The following is an 18,636-nucleotide window of genomic DNA, read 5'->3' on the forward strand; positions in this document are numbered from 1 at the left end:
AGAGGATAGCACCGATGTATTGGAATCAATCTACATGCAGTCACACTAATACAAAACCTCAGAACACAAAACTACAGTCACAAAAGGTCTTCATTTCTTTCATTGCAAACTGGGCTGCAGCCACTGGTTATAATTTTTACAGAGGGCAAGGGGTCCGGAGAAAATTTGAAATCAGGGCAGGGAACAATTATGAAAAATAGTCACAACCATTAACTGGTCACTATCTTTGTGACACTGCACAAATTACACCCGGTAATAGCCTTTTGAAAATGACAGATATAGATGAACATGCTATCAATCATAACATTTGTTCTGCACACTCAGATTTGGAAAATCTAATCTGCTCCTCATATCCAAACTTACTAAATTACTGGTAAGGCCACACCAATTTCATGTGTTGCTTCTCGAATTTTTTCAGAAAAAAGTTGGGTTGGTCGGTCGAAAAAAAAAAAAAAATAGAAAAACAAATTTTGCAAAAAGTCAGGGGTAGGAGAGATCGAGGGGCTTGCTCAAGATACAGCTAATTTAGGGGTTCCCTGGTAGCATCCAAAATAGACACGTTCAGCTACTGGAATTTGAGGCCTATGGTTAATTTCAGAAAGGACAGGCTGTAAAATTTTGTCAACAACGTGGCGAGAACTGTCTGAACTGTCTGTAGCCGCCACGCATCAACACCTGATCATGCGAACGATTGATTGATTGAGGTGTGACCATCAATTTGAAAAATTTTTTTTTTTTTCAAATAAAAAAAAATACGGCCGGGAAATCTGAGAAACAACAAATAAAATTGGTGTGTGGCCAAAAAACATATTTGACAAAAAAAGGCATTCTATCTATACGATTCTTATGTCATATAAACCTGCATAGTGTTGGGCTAAACAACAGTTAGAACATTGGACAAGACAATTTCTAGGGGGAAATAGTGTTGCTCCACACACTTTTTAACATTGTGGAGAAAATTCAGGATCAGGGATTTTTAGATTTCTACAAGGTCCTGGTCAGTATAGGGCATGAGAAAATTTTCATTTCTGACCCGCCCAAATGTTGGTGAATAGAGAGGAGACTGGGGACCCCTGGTAGACTAGAGGACAGACAGACTGGCACCAGTGAGTCAGGGGGGACTGACAGCGCCTGCTGTGGTGGTCACCAAGGTGGGCTCTGGGTGGTGAGGTCACTGTGTGGTGAGGTCACAGTGTGGTGAGGTCGCTATGGCTAGTGACACACTACAGTATTTTCTCAAATAAAGTACACACTGAACTTTTAAAAATTGAAAGTTGCAGTAGGCAGTTCACAATTTTACAATGAAAAGGTTACCATGACAGCGTAACCCCAAGTTATTTTATGCACAATAACCTGGGGAAAGCATAATAAATTTGAATTTATTCATCCAGTACAATGTCTTTTCCATTTTAATTTTCAGTCCCACAGATCTGTCAGTGACTTGCCCAAAATTAGGGGTGCGTAATTTATTATACGAGAAAATACAGTACTACTGTACCCTGCAGTGGCTAGTGCGGCATCCTGTTTCAATAGTTTACTGGGGCTCCCATGTTGGTTCAAACTGTTGTACATGTAGTGCCTAGTGTCACATAGCGCAGCAAGTTTCCTTGCTGTTTCAGTTGCAGGGTATATTTTTACAGAGACGGGTTGCTAGCCCTTCATGCAACACCTCTTAGAACACAAGACCCCCATTTTCTAAGTCCCTTCTAAAAGACATGTACAGCCCAACTGAGATGCCCTACCCAGGATTTGAACCAGGGTCTCCTGGAGTTACCAACTAACTGGAACAAAGAGCTTAACAGTGAGGCTGCTACCAGTTGAGCTACAGGGACATCCCAGCGACCCAAAACCATGGAAAGCAAGGCTGTACTAAATTTAGACCTTCCTTGTAGATACAGTATTGTAACAGTGTTTCAGACATAGGTCACACACCTATTGACTGTTATATCTGTCCTAACCTAAACTAGTAACCCATGACTGCAGCCTTCTTTTCTTAGGACCCCCAGACCCACTGGATGCTTTCAACCCTGGTATATCCGCACGACAGAACGTACACAGTTGACTGGATTTCGTGGCTTCAAATACATCCCCCGTTTAGACAGCACAAATGAGTGGCATAGCTTGCTATATCGGTCTTGTAGCAATAACAAAGACAGGACAAAAAATATACCCCTTTTCAATCACACTTATGTTAGTTCAGACAGACCCTGTCAAAGAAACAGTCCACTACTGAGTTTTTCTTCTTCTTGAATAATGTATTTGTACCATAGGGGTGCCAGAGTAGATTATTTATTTGCAAGGATCTCATTTAAATTTGAAACAATTCACACTGGATAAATGAATCATGATCTTGTATTATGAGATATATGATACTGCACCATTTTTTTGTGGGTAGTCACTAATTTTTTTTATTAATCTTGATATCCTCTCAATTTAATGCTGATTTAATCTAATAAAGTCTCAAGTGCACTGGTGCATATGGTACTGTAGTATAAGGCCTAGGAAAAAAATATTGTTTTTCCTGTTTCCCTACCAACCCCAGAAAAAAAACCTAGACTGTTTTGGGGATGGCCAGTGGAGTTGAATAGCTTAAAGTTAGAATTTTTCTTCAGCCTGCTTCCTATTGAAGTAAAAACACTGCTTGTCCTATGTAATGAAGGATTTCGATTTTTGTTAATTTCATTCATAAAGAATAAATGTATCTATCATGTATAATTTTTCTAGGCCTAACCAGGCTACTTACTTGAAACTGACAAATATATTTGTATGACCCCTTTAATGCCCCTTCCTGTCATCTCCTACATATGTCACTGCCATGTCCTGTCACATGTCCCCCTACACACAGTCAGGGCCACCCTGTTCTCAACCACCTAACCTTGGCTTTGGTCTCAACAGGACCATATTTTACCAGCAAAACAAACAAACTATAGGTCAAGGGAGACGACCTGGAAACTAAATACCTTGATACCTTGATGGTACTAAATGGCCCGCACTGTTCTTATACCGGGTAACACAGGTTTGGAGAATGCCTAAAGATTTATTACAATTGTTTGGTGACTGACAACTGGACATGAGGTGTGTCAAGGAGGAGGATATGGCACATAAATTGTGCTGCCCCCCTCCCCCTCTTCTGATGACATTTGCTGGAACACAATTCTCCTTTGACAGAGGTGTGGTTGTATGTATTTATTGTGCACATCAATTTGTATGACAGAAAACCAAATTGTAGGCACTCAGTTACACTGCAAATGTGGAAATGTCTGCGGTATTGCAGTTTTTGCAGCTCTGTCTTTGGCCTGCCTACCACCTACCACCAAAACTGCCGACTGTAAAATCAAATCCTTGCAAACATTTTCCGTTGTACAGTAACTCTTTTAAATACTGCAGCATTCAGCAAGTACTACACTGCACTAGAGTCACGACACAGATGCAAATAATTCCTGCAAATATTTCCAGGAATTTCCTTGGTTTCAAAGTACTTGTGACAAAAGGGGGCCCAACAATGAGATCAATAATATGCTTCAATCGCTGCAATACCTTTCTTTGTAAATCTATCTCGACGTTAAATTTTTCAATTACATGTACATGGGAAACAAAACAACTTTGTCAAACAACTTCCCCACCGTAACAAATCTGAGGCCCAATTGATGAAGAATGATTTTACTGAGGCCCTCCCCTAAATCCACAACTTGTAAATGGGTGTTTTCAGTGTAAGCCAGTATTGGAAACTCCATTAGGCCCTGCCTGGTGGCTTTCCTATTGACTTGTACATTGACTTCAAGCACTGTGTGAACCTATCTAAGTTAACCTAATTAACTTGGACATTCACCACAGCCAATGGTAAGGAAATAACTAATTTGTCTCCAGTTTCCCTATTCTTCTCCGCATGTCCATTACTCTATTACTCTTGATAACAGTGGAGTGAACTCCAAATGAGACATTATGTTCACGGCTGATATAGTACTACATGTAATTATTTTGCAGTATCTTGTCCTGATTCTATAAATTCTAAATGAGAATACATGCAGCTTAAGATTACGATATTTCTTCTAAATGGTTTATGAAACTTTAATGTAAATCACCGTTTTAGACATCATTAGATTTCTTCATTAACTCCTTGAGTGTCAATCTCCGGGGGGGGGGGGGGGGGGGGTACTGCAATTGATTGTGTCTGTGTGTTCACAGCTATAATTCAAGATCCCTTTGATACATTTGTAGGATTTGGGGCATGTATGCAGCTAGCATGGTCTTGATGCTTTACTTCTAAGTAATGTCATATCACAGAAAGACACCCCCATATTTATGGCAGTGTAGTACAGTCCATTACTTCAGATGATGAAAGTTGATTTTTTATACCATAGCAGTATTTTTAAGCCTTTTTTTATATTTCTGAGTAATGTAATAGTACAGATGGACACCCCCATCTTGATGCTAATGTGGTACAATCCATTGATTTAGATACCATTTCTTCTACCTGCTGTTGATATTCCTCTATCTTTTGATTTGAACGATTTGATCTTTTTACACATCTTCACACTTCTTAGTAATGTAATAGTACAGAAGGACACCCCCATCTTGATGCCAGTGTGGTACAATCCATTAATTTACATGCCTTTTTTTTTTTACTTCCTGTCGATTTTCCTCTATCTTTCCACTAATTTTTCACACACCTTCCTCTTGCATCAATCTTGTTCTCTTGATCCTAAAAATCTATTACTCTCACTTGAGCTGTGCGATATACAACAGCCTTTTGGAGTGTTTTTTATTGAGCACGTGTACTCTGTATTAGAGGGGACGGGGAAGGTGAGTAAAAATCAATCGCTATCATCTCCGCTAATTCCTGATCAGTCAACATCCGTCCGACTTAATTCACTTTTCAATTTGCGGTAACCAGCGCCGATCCATCTCTGTCAACGGGCCAGCGCTCTAGCCAGCCTGAAATTTTTTTTTCGTCCCCCGGATTTTTAATGGAAATCCTGTCAAGCGAGGAAGGCGCAACGATCCGAGGGGGTCTGGGATAATTTTGAATTTTAAAACCTTTGCGACACTATTTCCTGCATTTTGAGGGGCAAATTTTGCTGGTAGAGTAGACTCAGCTTGATTCAATGGCATCTGTGCTAAATTATGGAGATCTTTGCAAAATTTCATTTTTTTTCTATAATATTTTTGTCCGTCACAGAGGATGAAATGGACAAAATTTTCCCCAGCTGCAAAATCCATACAGTAAATGATTGTTTTTATCTTCTTGCTTAATGTTTTTCCTTCAAAAGACCAGGATCACATATATAATTTAGTATGGCCTTACTGGTGCCATGTTGGGAGACAAGTGTTAGCAGTGTCAGAGGTTCAAACCCTTCCACCTGTCTCTGATCGATTGGGTCCGGTAAAAATTGATTTTCCCATTCTTCATACCAGGGCCTTAACAGATTCCATTAACACTGGCACAGACAGGCCTTTTATCTTCCCTGCTCCCTGATCTAGTCATTTAGCAGGGATGGACTTCTGATGTTTTTTTCACCAAGAAGGTTATGTTTTAGGGTGCATTTGTTTGTAGATAGCATGACTCAAGAAATTGTGGATGGATCTTTATGATACTTGGTAAGTTGGTGGAGGTTGGCAAAAGGAATAGACGAGTTGGTTATGGGCCCTCTAGCAGCTCTCTGTGGTATTGCAGTAGAACTTCTGGTCTTAATATCTTGCATGTTTTACAAGCTGCGGTCACGATATTTTCTTGATAGACAGCTCTCAAGGTCTGGAAGAAGCGACATAAGTTTGGGCCCTCTAGCTGCTTTCCTTGGAACTGCAGGGGAGTTTCACAAAAAAGAGGGGGATACAGTCCTCTTACAAATTTAATAATACAAAATAAATGTGTACATTTGTATCTCACCTTGTTTGTACTAATGTTGGTGGCGGAGTTTCTCTGCCTCTGTAGCGAGGGTGGGACTTGGTAGTTCTGTTCCCTGACTGCAGCAGGCAGGACCTGGTAACCCGGGCTGGTCTGCTGTGCCGGGTAACCGTACCCCGGCGACGTGGTCAGCGCCGGCGGGACCTGGTAACCGGACGAGCTCGGCGGAACCTGGTACGTGGAGGCAAACCCGCCGTGGGATGTCGGCACATTGTATACTGAGTGGGGGGAGGGGGTGGAGTATGGGGTGAAGGGGGAGGGAGTGGAGTAGCTACCCCCTGAGCTGGGGACCTTGTATAACGGTTGGTGGGAGGGAGGGGACTGGTACTGGTGGGAGGGGGGCACTTGGTATCCTGCTGCCTTTGCTGGCGTCTGGTACAGCGGCTGTTGCTGCGGCTGCCCCCCCTGGGGGGTGGGAGAGAACGGCTTGTCGTACATCCCCGCCAGGAGCTTCATCCGGTTGCCGGGGGCGATGCCCTGGCGCCCGTGGAGCGAGCAGAGCCACCATCCCTCCAGGCCCTGGGTGTTCTGTTCCAGGACAGTCACGATGTCGCCCTTCCGGAAGCCCAGCTCGTCGGGAGTCTCGGGGATGTTGTCATACAGCGCCTTGGCAAGGACATTCTACAGAGGGAACACAAATTTAAATAAACTTTAGGTATTGCTTTCCTCTATTCAAATACAAACATCAATATAAATTCAACAATTTCAACGTTCAAACCCAGTATTCGGATTACCGATTGCGTGTATTCAGATTAATCGATAGAAGCGCCACCTGTATAGGCTAAATGTAGCGGCGAGAAGCAGAACTCCAGTGAGAAGCTCTGAGGAAGATGTCTGACAGACATCGAAACGTCAGCAGGTGAGAAAAAACTGGTTGTGTAAAAGAAAACTATTATGTTCTATTCTATAAAAGCCCTTGTGATAACCCAAGTTATCATACCACCTGAAACATTATCACTGCCCAAGTAGGACAAAATACCATTGAGCCAAAACCTATTTGCTGGAGGTAAACTTTGACCCTGACACAAAGACCACCAAGTTCATGGTGTCACTGACACAACCCCTGGATTCCTCCATCTCTTTATAAACTCCACATGTAAGCTAGCAGCCTGGTGGGTGTGACATTCAAATTACACCAGGAAAGAAATCGGAAAGGAAAGCCCAACCCAGTCTGATTGCAAAGTTGTGTCCAATCCATTATAAGCTCCTTGGTGTGGGGTCAGACAATGTCAGACTTTACCAAGGTCACACAAAAGGCTCTTGGGTGTGGTACCTGGAGTTAAGACCTACTAGTCTGACAAGAAGAGTGAGTGCAGTTGAACTTGACTAGCAGATAATGATTTTTGTACCTTTGTTGCTTTCATGTGTTTATATTCATTTTACTTTTGCCAAGAAGGTTAACGCTAGTTTACCTTTATTCACTGGGTAACTTTTATCCGTTGTATCTAACACCGGGGTATTTCAGGATGTCTAGTCGATTGACGGTGGTCTTGAATTATATAAAAAAAAATGTAATTCAAAACTACCGTCCATCAACGTGATATCCCTAAGTACCCTGTTTTAGGTACAACGGATATGGGTTACCCTGCGAATAAAGGTGAACTAGCGTTATGTTTGGGCATTGTTTGTGTGTTTGTGTGGCTCATTCTACCTTGAAAAAAGCCGAAATTGCACAGAAGAGCTATTCTTCCACTGGTCCTGACAGAGGGGACAGACACTACATACAGTATGTGCAGTATTTACAGATTCACTGAACAGGGAAGTTCCCTAGCTCTTTTGACAAGCACAATGAACAGTGGACCAAGGTTTGACGTCCCGTCCTTAGGACTACAGCCCTTTCCCGTAGCGTGCAAGTCGGGTGAGCGACACAACTGAAACCAAACTCAAAGCTTCTAGTTCAAGAGGCAGGGCCGCTAACCAATAGACTACACATGCCACCTTTGCCGTCCTATGCGGTGAAGAGTTCAACTAGAAGGGGTGCAAATGCCCCAGGGCCAATCAACATTTCACACATACAGAAGTCACTACCCCGCCATACTTGTCTGCACAGAGCCTACTGTAAATGCAGAAACTTTCGCGGTGGTTTAATGTTCGCAGTTTTCGCGGTGACCGCTTCACTACAAACTTAAAACCACCGCAAACATTTTTCCAAGGAAGTGAGAGACTACAGTGCATGGTGCTACCGTAAAGTCCTTTTTCCTGCTACTGCGAAATTAAATCCCCGCAAACTTAAATGCATTTACAGTAACTGGTTACAGCTGAGGTGACCTTTACATGGTTCAAATGGCAACCTCCAGTTTGGGTCCCTTGTAAGGTAATCTCTGCTTGTGCTGAAGGAATGTCTGGAGTAACACTACAGTGTCGGGGAGGTCACATTTTGTTTGGCTCCTGTTTCCCTACCCACAAATGATTGCAGCCTGTTGTTCCATTTCTTAGAAGCTTAGATGAAATTGTAGATATGTGTGAGGGTCTGCATGGGGGGGTCTTGGTAACGCTTAACGGTGAATTCAGGAGGCCCGGTAACGCTTAACGGTAAATTCAGGAGGCCCGGTAACGCTTAACGGTAAATTCAGAATGAGTTACAAAGCATAACAGTAGCATTGACTTGCATTCCTATTCATACAACGCTAGAGTAGTTATATCAATGGGTGAAAATACATTGTGAGAAGCAAAAGGTGCCCAGAACCCGGAGGAATAACAGGGACAATGTTCATGACATCTGTAAATGGACGGAGGCAGAGTTCCCGGCCCGCCACAAAGACGGCGGCAGCAAATTTCGTATGGAGGGATTGAACTATTGTTTCAGCACATGGAGCGCCGATTGCGCGACGCATTCCATGGGGGTCTGGGGGATGCTTCCCCGGAAAATTTTTAAAAATCAAGACCCCCTTAAATGCTATTTCCTGCATTTTTTAGCAAATTTTCGACCGACTAAGCTACGTTGATTTTGACATTTTCATCAAATTTATACTCGTAGCTTTGGCCTCCACCCCCAGAGCCCGACATATTTTTACCATTTCGAGCTCGGAAGGCACGAGACGTTGCAATGTAAGTCCGGGAAAATTTCAAAATCTGGACCGTCTGAAACGCCATTTACTGCATTTTGAAGGGCAGATTTTGCCGTAAGACGAAGCTAAATCAAATGACATTTTATTAGAGAGAAAAGTTTTTTTTGTGTGTGCGAAAACCCACGCCCCTAACATATTTTCGCCATGTCGTCGTGAGCGCCAAAGGCGCAAGCCTCATTTTCTGCATTCTACCTCATTTTCTGCATTCTAGGAGAACTTTTTGCCCGAAACTAAGCTATGTTTGACACTGAAATCTGTATGAGTGATAAAGTTTTGAGGGCGACGCTTCCGCAACATAATTTACCATGTTCAGAGCCGAAGGCCGGGAGGCTCGGAGAAATTTTGAAATCTGGACCCTTTGAAACGCAATTTCCTACATTTTCAGGGGTTCTATCTGGCATTTGACTTCGTGTGTATAGTATAACGGGTTACGAAGAATTTCTTGGTAACGCTTAACGGTGAATTCGGGATAACAAATAACGATTAACGTTGAATTAAAACGACCAATAACGCTTCACGAAGAATATACCGATAACGATTAACGTTGAATTAGAGCGGGTCGGTAACGATTAACGGTGAATTAAAATGGCTCGTAACGCTTAACGGAAAAAGGCATGCAGACCCTCATGTGTACTGTACACTTACATACCTGGTGACGAAATATTTCCAATCCTAAAACTTAGAACCGGTAGTGGACAGAAGAATACAAGAACTTAACGCTAGTTCACCTTTATCCGCAGGGTAACCTTTATCCGTTGTTTAGTTAAAACGTTGAATTTTGGGGTATCAAGTCTACGAACGAACAGTGGTTTCGAATTTCAATATTTTGATAATAATGCAGTCTGAAACTACAGTCCGTCAACTTGATATTCCTAAATGCTAAATACCGTTTTTAAAAGCAACTGATTTAGGTTACAGCTTAAGAATTTCCCATACATAAACTTGACGATAGGATATGTTAAAACTTAGTGTTTGGGACCACATATATAAGCAGCGCCACCTATGCTGCAGTACAATGTGAACCAGTCAGAATTGCCCTGAAGAAGGTGACAGACAGAATCTTGTTGTTCAGTGACTTACCAACCTGATGGAACTACTCATAGATTCAGTAATCCATATTCATTATAAACACTCATAATGATAGCAGAACTACATTTGTAGTACAGATATAAATAATGATTTACGTTTGACGTTTTTATAAAAATCTGGAGTCAGTAATTTGTGTTTTTCTTTAAATCTTGTGACCGGAAAACAAGATATGTGAAGGGTATGACAAACATGAAAGACCAGAAATGCTAGTGGAATGTAGGTTAGACAGAAGACCGATAACTTGTCAACATGTTCTCATAAGGCCACACCAATTTAATTTCTTGGTTCACGGATTTTTTCATAAAAAATATGGAGCGAGAGGGCGAAATAAAAATAAAAATTGTTAAATGGTTGGGGTAAAGGTAACGGCTAATCCAAAACATAAAGAAAAAAAGTTTTCGGCTTGAAAAAAGTACAAAAACACTAGTACTATTATTGTACAGTAACAGCACCTGTACCCACAATTAAAGGAGCTTCTAATATAAAGGCCAGTTTGCTACACCAGAAAGTTGGTGAATGGTTTCATTAATGGTGAAAATTTGCTGAGTGGTAATTTTTATTTTTATTTTTTTTCCCAAAAAATAGGAGCGAGCGAATCCATGAACCAAGGAATTAAATTGGTGCGGCCTAAGGCTGCTACACTCAGAAGTCTGGAACAATAGAAAGTATAACACAACTGACAGGGGCTAACTAGTGCTTGCTCTGGTTCCACTAATTTGATCTCAGCAAGCTCGCCATCCGACACTTAATACACAAGTTGACGACAACGCGATCGGTATGGAATGCGCACAGCTTTGTTGGAAAGTCAAGTCGTTAGCTAAAAGGGGTAACAGGTAAATTTTCAAGCCATGACATCATTTAAACAATTATCGTTGGGTCACGTGTAACCGAAGGATACAATTTCACTTACAACAACAACTTTGGTGGCCCATTCGCTATCCAAACTGTTTAAACACCTTGTAAATACATGTAGGTACAATATCTTGACAACTTTTTACCCATACCCAAATGTTGTCATGAAGTTGGAAGCAAAATACAACACTGCGTTATTTACGTGCAGTTTTCGAACAACGCTGTTTGGCGAAGTGTGAAATGAACAACATACCCTCAACTCTGACATTTGTAAGTTACATAAACATGTTACAGACCAGGTTTAGATTAGTCCGCTAACATCCAGATGTGAAAATTCTATCTATAGCACTCTGTATCAACTAATACTAGACACCTATATCATGTTTCTTATTAGGATCCCTAACACCCAATATTTGAAGAAAAAAAGAGCTTAGGACATCTTGTTTTGACAAGCTGTATTTCAAGTAGTCAGGGTTTTAAGATGGAACCTATTGTTGGCAAGTACGTGACCTCTGACCCCCAAAACTTTTCCAGGTTCTTTTAAATACAGCAAAGAATCTACCATATTCGCAACAAACGAAAAAGACGGTATTTTCAGTAGCAGAATGTCATATCATGCTATAAGGCTTCCCAATCTATTTATAAGAAGACTGTCAAAGCGAACGCTTTAACAATTATTTCTTATTGTCTAAGTTACTCTTTCATGCTCTTCAAAACAACAATAAAACTATGTTTAAAAACTGTTATTCTAATTTTGAAGAGAGGACAAGTGATATGATAACCATCTACCAAATTAATTTGATAACCCTCTTTTTAAACAAAATGTTGGCAGAACGCACATGTACCTATTCTCAGACCACATAAATTGTCTACTAATGTGCATACCATCGAACAAAACACTGCATATTCTAGGCGATTTTTTTTCAGAGTCTGTCCAGGACTTTACATGATGGACAGGGTGTTGAGAGAAGTTTGTGAGAAGAAGAGAGAGGGGGTGTTCTCTTACAAGTTTCCCAGCAGGTTTTGACAGGGGGTGTGTATAGCTACAGGACTGTTGGACACCTCAGTTTGTTTGGTTTTCTCTAGAATCTAAACATTGCTGTTGGTGGGGAGACAAGTCAGGGTTAATCTGAAACACTTGTAGGTACAGCCAAGAATCTGAAACACTTGTAGGTACAGCCAAGAAGTACACTGAAGACACTGTATACATCATGTACATGTAGTTTTCACACCTTCACCAAGAAGGCTATGTTTTTGATAGGGTTTGGTAGCATTTGTATGTATTTTTTGTATGTGTATGATTTTGCATAACTCGAGAAGCTATGGACAAATTGTCATGAAGCTTGGTAAGTGGTTAAGTATTACCCTATCATTATCATAGTATCAAAAAAGTATCAAAAAAGTGATTAGATTTTGGGTCTCCTAGCAGCTTTTCTTGGTACTGCAGCAGAACTTCCACTTTAAGTATCTTGTGTAAATAACTGTAATGATGAGCTACGGTCATGACTTTTGGGTGGTATATAGCTGTTGATGAAGCTTGTACTACAAACACATTTAAAGCTTCAACAAAATTTCTAACTAGGCATAGGGACCAAGGTGGGGAGGAAAACCAGTAGTTTTGGTGCTATTTTTTGTAATATTCAAATTTTCAATTAAGCTCTCACACCATTTGCAATGGTAGGACAAAAATGGGGTAAATTTCCCACGAACCCAGACACTGGATATGTGCTAATGTCTCCACCATACAAAAGACTGTGGGAACCTAAAAATATGATATACTGTGGAAAACCAGTCAACTGTGCCGAAACAGACAAGTTCCCAGGGTAAAGACAAGAAGAGAACAATGCTTTACTTTTTAGTTCTTACAAAAATAAACTATCTACTTCCGAGTTTTTATACAGACGACCTATAAAATTGAGAACTTGCACATTTGGGTAGAAAACGTTAAACTTGTGTGACAGATAATACTATTTTAGTTCTCTAAAATGACCTCATTCAGTCTTTTGTGTGGGATTCTGAAAGCCCAGCCAGTGTTAGACAAAACATGTGTGTCAATAGATCCCACCTCTGACCTGGGACAACTGAAAAGACTACTAATCTACCTGATGATATGCCTTTCTTTCCTGGTACCAAAGTTTCAAAACAAGGGAAGAGAGAAACATTTGTAGCAAGCCTTTGGGTTGGTGTTACACTTACAGAGCGTAACTTTTTCTTTGCTACGGGCATCTACTAACTATGAGCTAGGTTAGGGCTGCACTAGTATTTCAGAAGGGATGTAAAATGGGGGTCCCATGTTAGAGGAAGGGCTAGCAACCCTTTCCTGTAAAAATGTACTGTCCAGGGCTGTAACTGGCCCCTCCCCACAGAGGCCGGCCAGATATTGGGCAGCTGCTATAAGCGAGATTTAATCAGGCTACATCTATAACATTGGTCCTGTAACTTCATGAAAAAAAAAACAACACAATATGCAAACCCTGACCATGAATTTGAAGAAAAGAAGAACATATGAGAAAAATGAAATTGAGATTGTGTCTGGTTTTCCCATTGCAAGAAATAATTCTACTTCAAACCCTAACCCCATGCAGGGGGTGCTGATAGGTCATTACACCTGGTAACAGTTGTCACCTCTACAAGTGAAATATGGTCAGAACACTACATGGGACCTGGCAGGTTTGATGGATGATTGACAGATGTCAATGCTTGAAACACACCTCAAGAGCAAATTTGCAAATTGGTGAAGAGAATTCCACAATTTTTTCGTTATTTTCTTCTTTTTTTTTTGAGGGAAGTTTTTTTCCTAGTATTTATGGACACTCCACAGATATCAGTACTGATATATCATTCAAGATAAATATGCCACAATATGTGCAAATATTAATTATTTCTCATCAATCTTTGGCAGCAAATGATACTACTCGATATTTTGTATGAAATTTCATACCAGTAGACCAAGGGAAAAATCCTAATGGCTAAAGCTTGCAAATTTGTAGACATACTAATGATATGACCTTTGCAAAGAAAGTGTAACAAATCCAGAAGACACATTCTAGTTCAGGTCAGTGATAACAAACATAGGTGACTGGCCAAACACAAACAGTTTCACATGTTATTTTCAACCTCATTAGCCACATATCCCACCAGTAGATCAGAAGAGATATGGAAAATGTAAACAGTAGCAAATCTTGAGGTCTCAAGTTTGGCAATTAGTGGTCTAATTGGACTGTCCCAACATACCCCTGGAGACCCCCACCCTACAGAAATAAAACCTCCTCCAAGCAGAGGTTAGGCTTCCATTTGTTTTTGACTGCGTTTTGATCTAGTTTTGTCAACTTTGTTTCTTGTTTCCAGCCAAACAAAAGAAGAAAGTCTTTTTACACAACCCTTGGTTTATTTCCACCAAAGTTTCTGTGACTGTCACCTTTTTTAACAGTAATTCTGACTGGTTCATATTGCACTGCAACTGTATAAGTGTCGCTGCTTACAGATGTGGTCCTAAACATTCGATATTTACTGTTACGCATATACAGTGATTGTTTTAGGCAGTGTTGCAATCTTGTCCCGAATGTCAGAATTGTGCTGAGGAGGGTGATAGACCGTCACCGAAGCGTCGGTGGGAATAAACTTTATAAAGCAACGGTTGTGCAAAAAGAGTCTTACTATTCAGTCACATACATGTACCAACCTGATGAAAACTGACAAGAAAGACCCCCAAAACAGCTAAAACGGCTATCCAAAACAACAGAAGCCTAACCTCTGCTTGGAGAGCATTGGGTATTTGGTGATTACCTTGGACAGTAAACCCCAGACATGCAAACAAGGCTGTAGATAGAACAGGGATAACAGACTACAGACTACACTGGGGGCTTCACTGGGTAAATAAACATGTCACAGTTTGGTGCAGGCAGCTAGCCTGGGGTGGGGTGGGGCTAGCACAGGGGTGTGAAAGCACTCAAGTCTCTCAAATTGGGGCAATATTAGATTATACACAGTGTGACAACCAACCATGAAATCTTCCTAATGAACTGAAGCCGTTACAACACAAATCCCTGAAACGTATAATACGATTGCACATAACATATAGTGCAAGCCCCACAATTGACACTGTATGCATTGAAGCTGAACACACTACTCTTTCGCATGCTTACTCTATACAGGAATTCTTCCTAATGAACTAAAGCTGTTACTTCAAATGATCCCTGAAACTTACGCAATTTTACATGATATGCAGTACAAACCCCATACATTGAAAACACCATATTCCTTACTTTAATAGCATGCTTACACTATACTGTAGTATACACTCACAGGAATTATATTATTTATACTCACTCTTTCTGGCATGATGGTTTCACCGTTCACAAAACACATGCATAAAACCAGCGACGCATATCCTTTGTATATCCTTCTCTAGTGTGTTGGAAGCTCAGACATTTGTGTGTGTGCCCTACAAGACAGTCTGTGATCTAGCTGCATGTATTCTCTCAGGGCATGCTCGCTCGACCCTCCAGCCTTTTGATGAGATCACTACAAGGGACTGCTGGGATTGCCGGTTCTCACAGCTCATTTGCATACCGACTGACAACATGAAAAGGACCTACCCTGCAATTTTCATCTTTAGCCCAGATCCGTCAAACCTATCTGACCTTTTGAAATTATTCTTGCTTTAATGGCAGTGTGATGTGACAAGTTGTCATGCCTGTCTACATACAGTACATGTATCCAGCAATCCTACAAGTTTATAAAATAAGCTCTGACATGAAAGCATTTCACTGGTTGCATTAAAAAAGCCACATGTTAGACTATATAGTATTTGTATCTGTACTTGTATAGCCGGTATAATGTCATTCTAGCATTAGACGATCGTTATTTCACAGTAAACGAGTCAGAACGCTTTGCGGTCTCCAGGACTCGTCCCTCCATCCTAGGACGGAAGCTTGCTTGTTGGGGCAGAAAAAAAAATTAACTCTGTCCTTCCACAATATCTGCACTGCACGATATGATACTTATGAAAGTGTATCATCGTGACAGATTGAACAAAAAAAAAATCAACAACACAGGCTCCGAAACAATGAGAAGGACGGAAAAAAGCTCAAGAGAAAGCCCTGTCAGAACGCCCGTCACACTATGACCATAACGGTATACCCTCTAACAAGGATTACTCGTACTAGTAGCAGGCTTTTAGCTAGGAATTAATTTTAGGGCGTCCAAAGTAATCAGAGCGATCTGCGGCGCTCGCGGGCGCGAACATTGTAGGGGGGTCTGGGGGTATCCTCCCCCGGAAAATTTTGAAATCATAACCCTCTGAAATGCTATTTCCTGCATTTTGAGGTGCATATTTTGTAGAATTCAGCCAAGATTTTTTTGTGTCTGTTACAATATGTTTGCCCTGACTGAGGCTGGGGGGAAAAATTTGGGCGTCCGTAGTGCGTCTTGCTTAAAAGTATTGCGTCCGATTTCTTATGTTTGTTAGGACAGTGCGTCTAAATGACGCGTTGACGCATGCCTAGCTAAAAGCCTGACTAGTAGTAGATGATGTAACTGTAAGTAACAAAGCCAGGACATCAAATATTCAGGAGCAATCTGCGAGAGCTACAGCATGTGAGTGTGGTGTAAAAATCAGATCCCAGATTTCCTACCGTGCTAAGTACCGCCGCCGCCGCCTCGGGTCACATGACTCATGGCACAACCCCGCCGTTAACCCGTACCTTTATTTCCCCTGGCGGTCCTAAGCTCTATTATCCTGCCTTTTCCATTTGGCTTCAATGACACATTTATAAGGCCAAGCAAACTCATTTGTCCGTTCCTGCGTTTAGGAAAACAATCAAGACTGAACTAGAAGATGTAATAATAAAAAACGGCAAAAACCTGAAAGAAAAAAAGTGATCATGTACTAGTTAAGCTCACTAAAGAGCTATTCTTCCAATGGTTGTGACAGAGAAGACAGACACTATGTACAGTATTTACAGGTTCATTGTACCAGGGAAATTCCCCTAGCTGTTGTTTTGTCAAGCACAATGGTCAATGGACCATGGCTTAACGTCCCGTCATAAGGAACTGCAAAACTTTCGCGTGCGGTTCGAGTGAGCGACATAGTCGGAATTGAACTCATACCTTCTAGTTCCAGAAACAGGGCTGCTACCACTGTACTACACATATGCTACCAGTGTAAAAATTGAGAGAGGAGAGTCGATATAATTATGAATACAGTTTCAGACTCAAATTTTCTTCCCAATCTTAAAATTTCTGCAATACGATTATGCTTTAAAATGTACAAGAACAAGAGATATAAATTGACACAGCCCAAGCTAGGCAATCACGGCCAATGTCACTTTATTACGCCCCGACACAGACATGGTTTGGCACGACTATCCCTAATTGTCTGGGGTACTTTGCATGACACATTGGTCGTATATCCGTATCAATGTCCTGCCAACGATCCTCCTTTGTGTAATAATGGGAGGTCATCAGTGCTATCTTTTACGTTGACGAAGATTGCCTAAACAAATTTGCAGAACATGTCATATGATAAATGTGAGTGTTTCCGATGCCGACTTTGATTAAAACTACCACCAGAGACTTTGTTTTTTTTGGCCGTTTACAACAATTGGCTTTGCACGTGCACCAGCATGAAAATTCATAGAGACATGAATAATCCCAATGGTCCTATGGAGTATTCAACTGCAAAATTCACAAGATTTATCATTATAATGGACCTATACCAAAACCCAACACTAGACCTTCCCCTCTTTTTACTCCTTCAGGATCAGACCATATTAATGTCTCCCCAAATTTCTTAACCCAATTTTTGAATAGACAACCACCCCCCTCCCAAAGCCAAAAGAATTTATCAAGTGAATCATAATTTCTAAAGAGATACGATAACATCTAAAGCTACCTACACCTCCTTAAACATTATACGGTTGCACGTGTGTGTTTGAATGTTTGATATTCTATACAAGCACCACAACATCCTGTAGTGTCTGTGTGGGGACCAGACTGTCTCTTACGGATGGACAACTCCGGCTTGTTTTGTCTCTGGATCCAGGATACACTGTTCGAGCAATGTTCACATGGCTGGGTATATACTTGTTGTTCCCCATTGTTAAAACTGTTATATATTAGCAAGAATTCAACTGCCATGCATGTACAAGTTACCATACATTCTACCTGTTACAATTTTTGCATAATAAAGATTTTAATGGTTACACACCTTAGAAAGCTAACAATATATTCTACCTGTTTCTTTGAAATTCGCAAAACAACTCTGGCAATATCTGTACTGTAAATTATGGCAATCACAAACGTTGACCAAAAATACTAAAACGAAACTTTCTAGGGACAATTCTCCTTTTACTTTCGTCAACTATCATAGCTACAGCTGCTTCGTATTAATCATATCAATAGTATAACTTATTTATTCATGCAAATTTGATACTTTACTTTGGAAGGAATATGAGAAACAGTGATGTCATTCCGATAATAAAAAATTCATAAAGCAAAACTGTAACATTTTGGATAAGCGTATTAGCATGAAGAGAATAACAACACCCTTCAATTCCCCTGAGGACGGCATGCGCAAAATCATTTGTTTGATTCTGCGGGACGCAAATCCTAATTCGCATAAACTTTCCCATTGTCGCCTCTTTAACAAGCAAACAAAACGGGTGCTTGGTAATAGATAGATCATGGGAGTGGCCTGACTATGTGGATTTGGTACTGCTC

The 18,636-nt window shown here is 40.9% G+C and overlaps 1 protein-coding gene across 4 annotated transcripts in view; it reads right to left on the reverse strand.

The window, feature by feature from the left end:
* The window catches only part of LOC118417185 (breast cancer anti-estrogen resistance protein 1-like), a 40,261-nt gene that overhangs the window by 6,941 nt on the left and 14,684 nt on the right, over positions 1-18,636 (reverse strand). For 3 of the 4 annotated variants that reach the window (XM_035822631.1, XM_035822629.1, XM_035822630.1), the window contains exon 2: positions 5,888-6,526. In XM_035822631.1, coding sequence (XP_035678524.1) covers positions 5,888-6,526 — 639 coding nt within the window. Of the gene's footprint in view, positions 1-5,887; positions 6,527-15,243; positions 15,404-18,636 lie in introns of those variants that run through there. The other variant, XM_035822628.1, reaches the window with a different exon arrangement.

Source organism: Branchiostoma floridae, chromosome 6 (genome assembly GCF_000003815.2).
Source record: "Branchiostoma floridae strain S238N-H82 chromosome 6, Bfl_VNyyK, whole genome shotgun sequence".
Taxonomy (NCBI): domain Eukaryota; kingdom Metazoa; phylum Chordata; class Leptocardii; order Amphioxiformes; family Branchiostomatidae; genus Branchiostoma; species Branchiostoma floridae.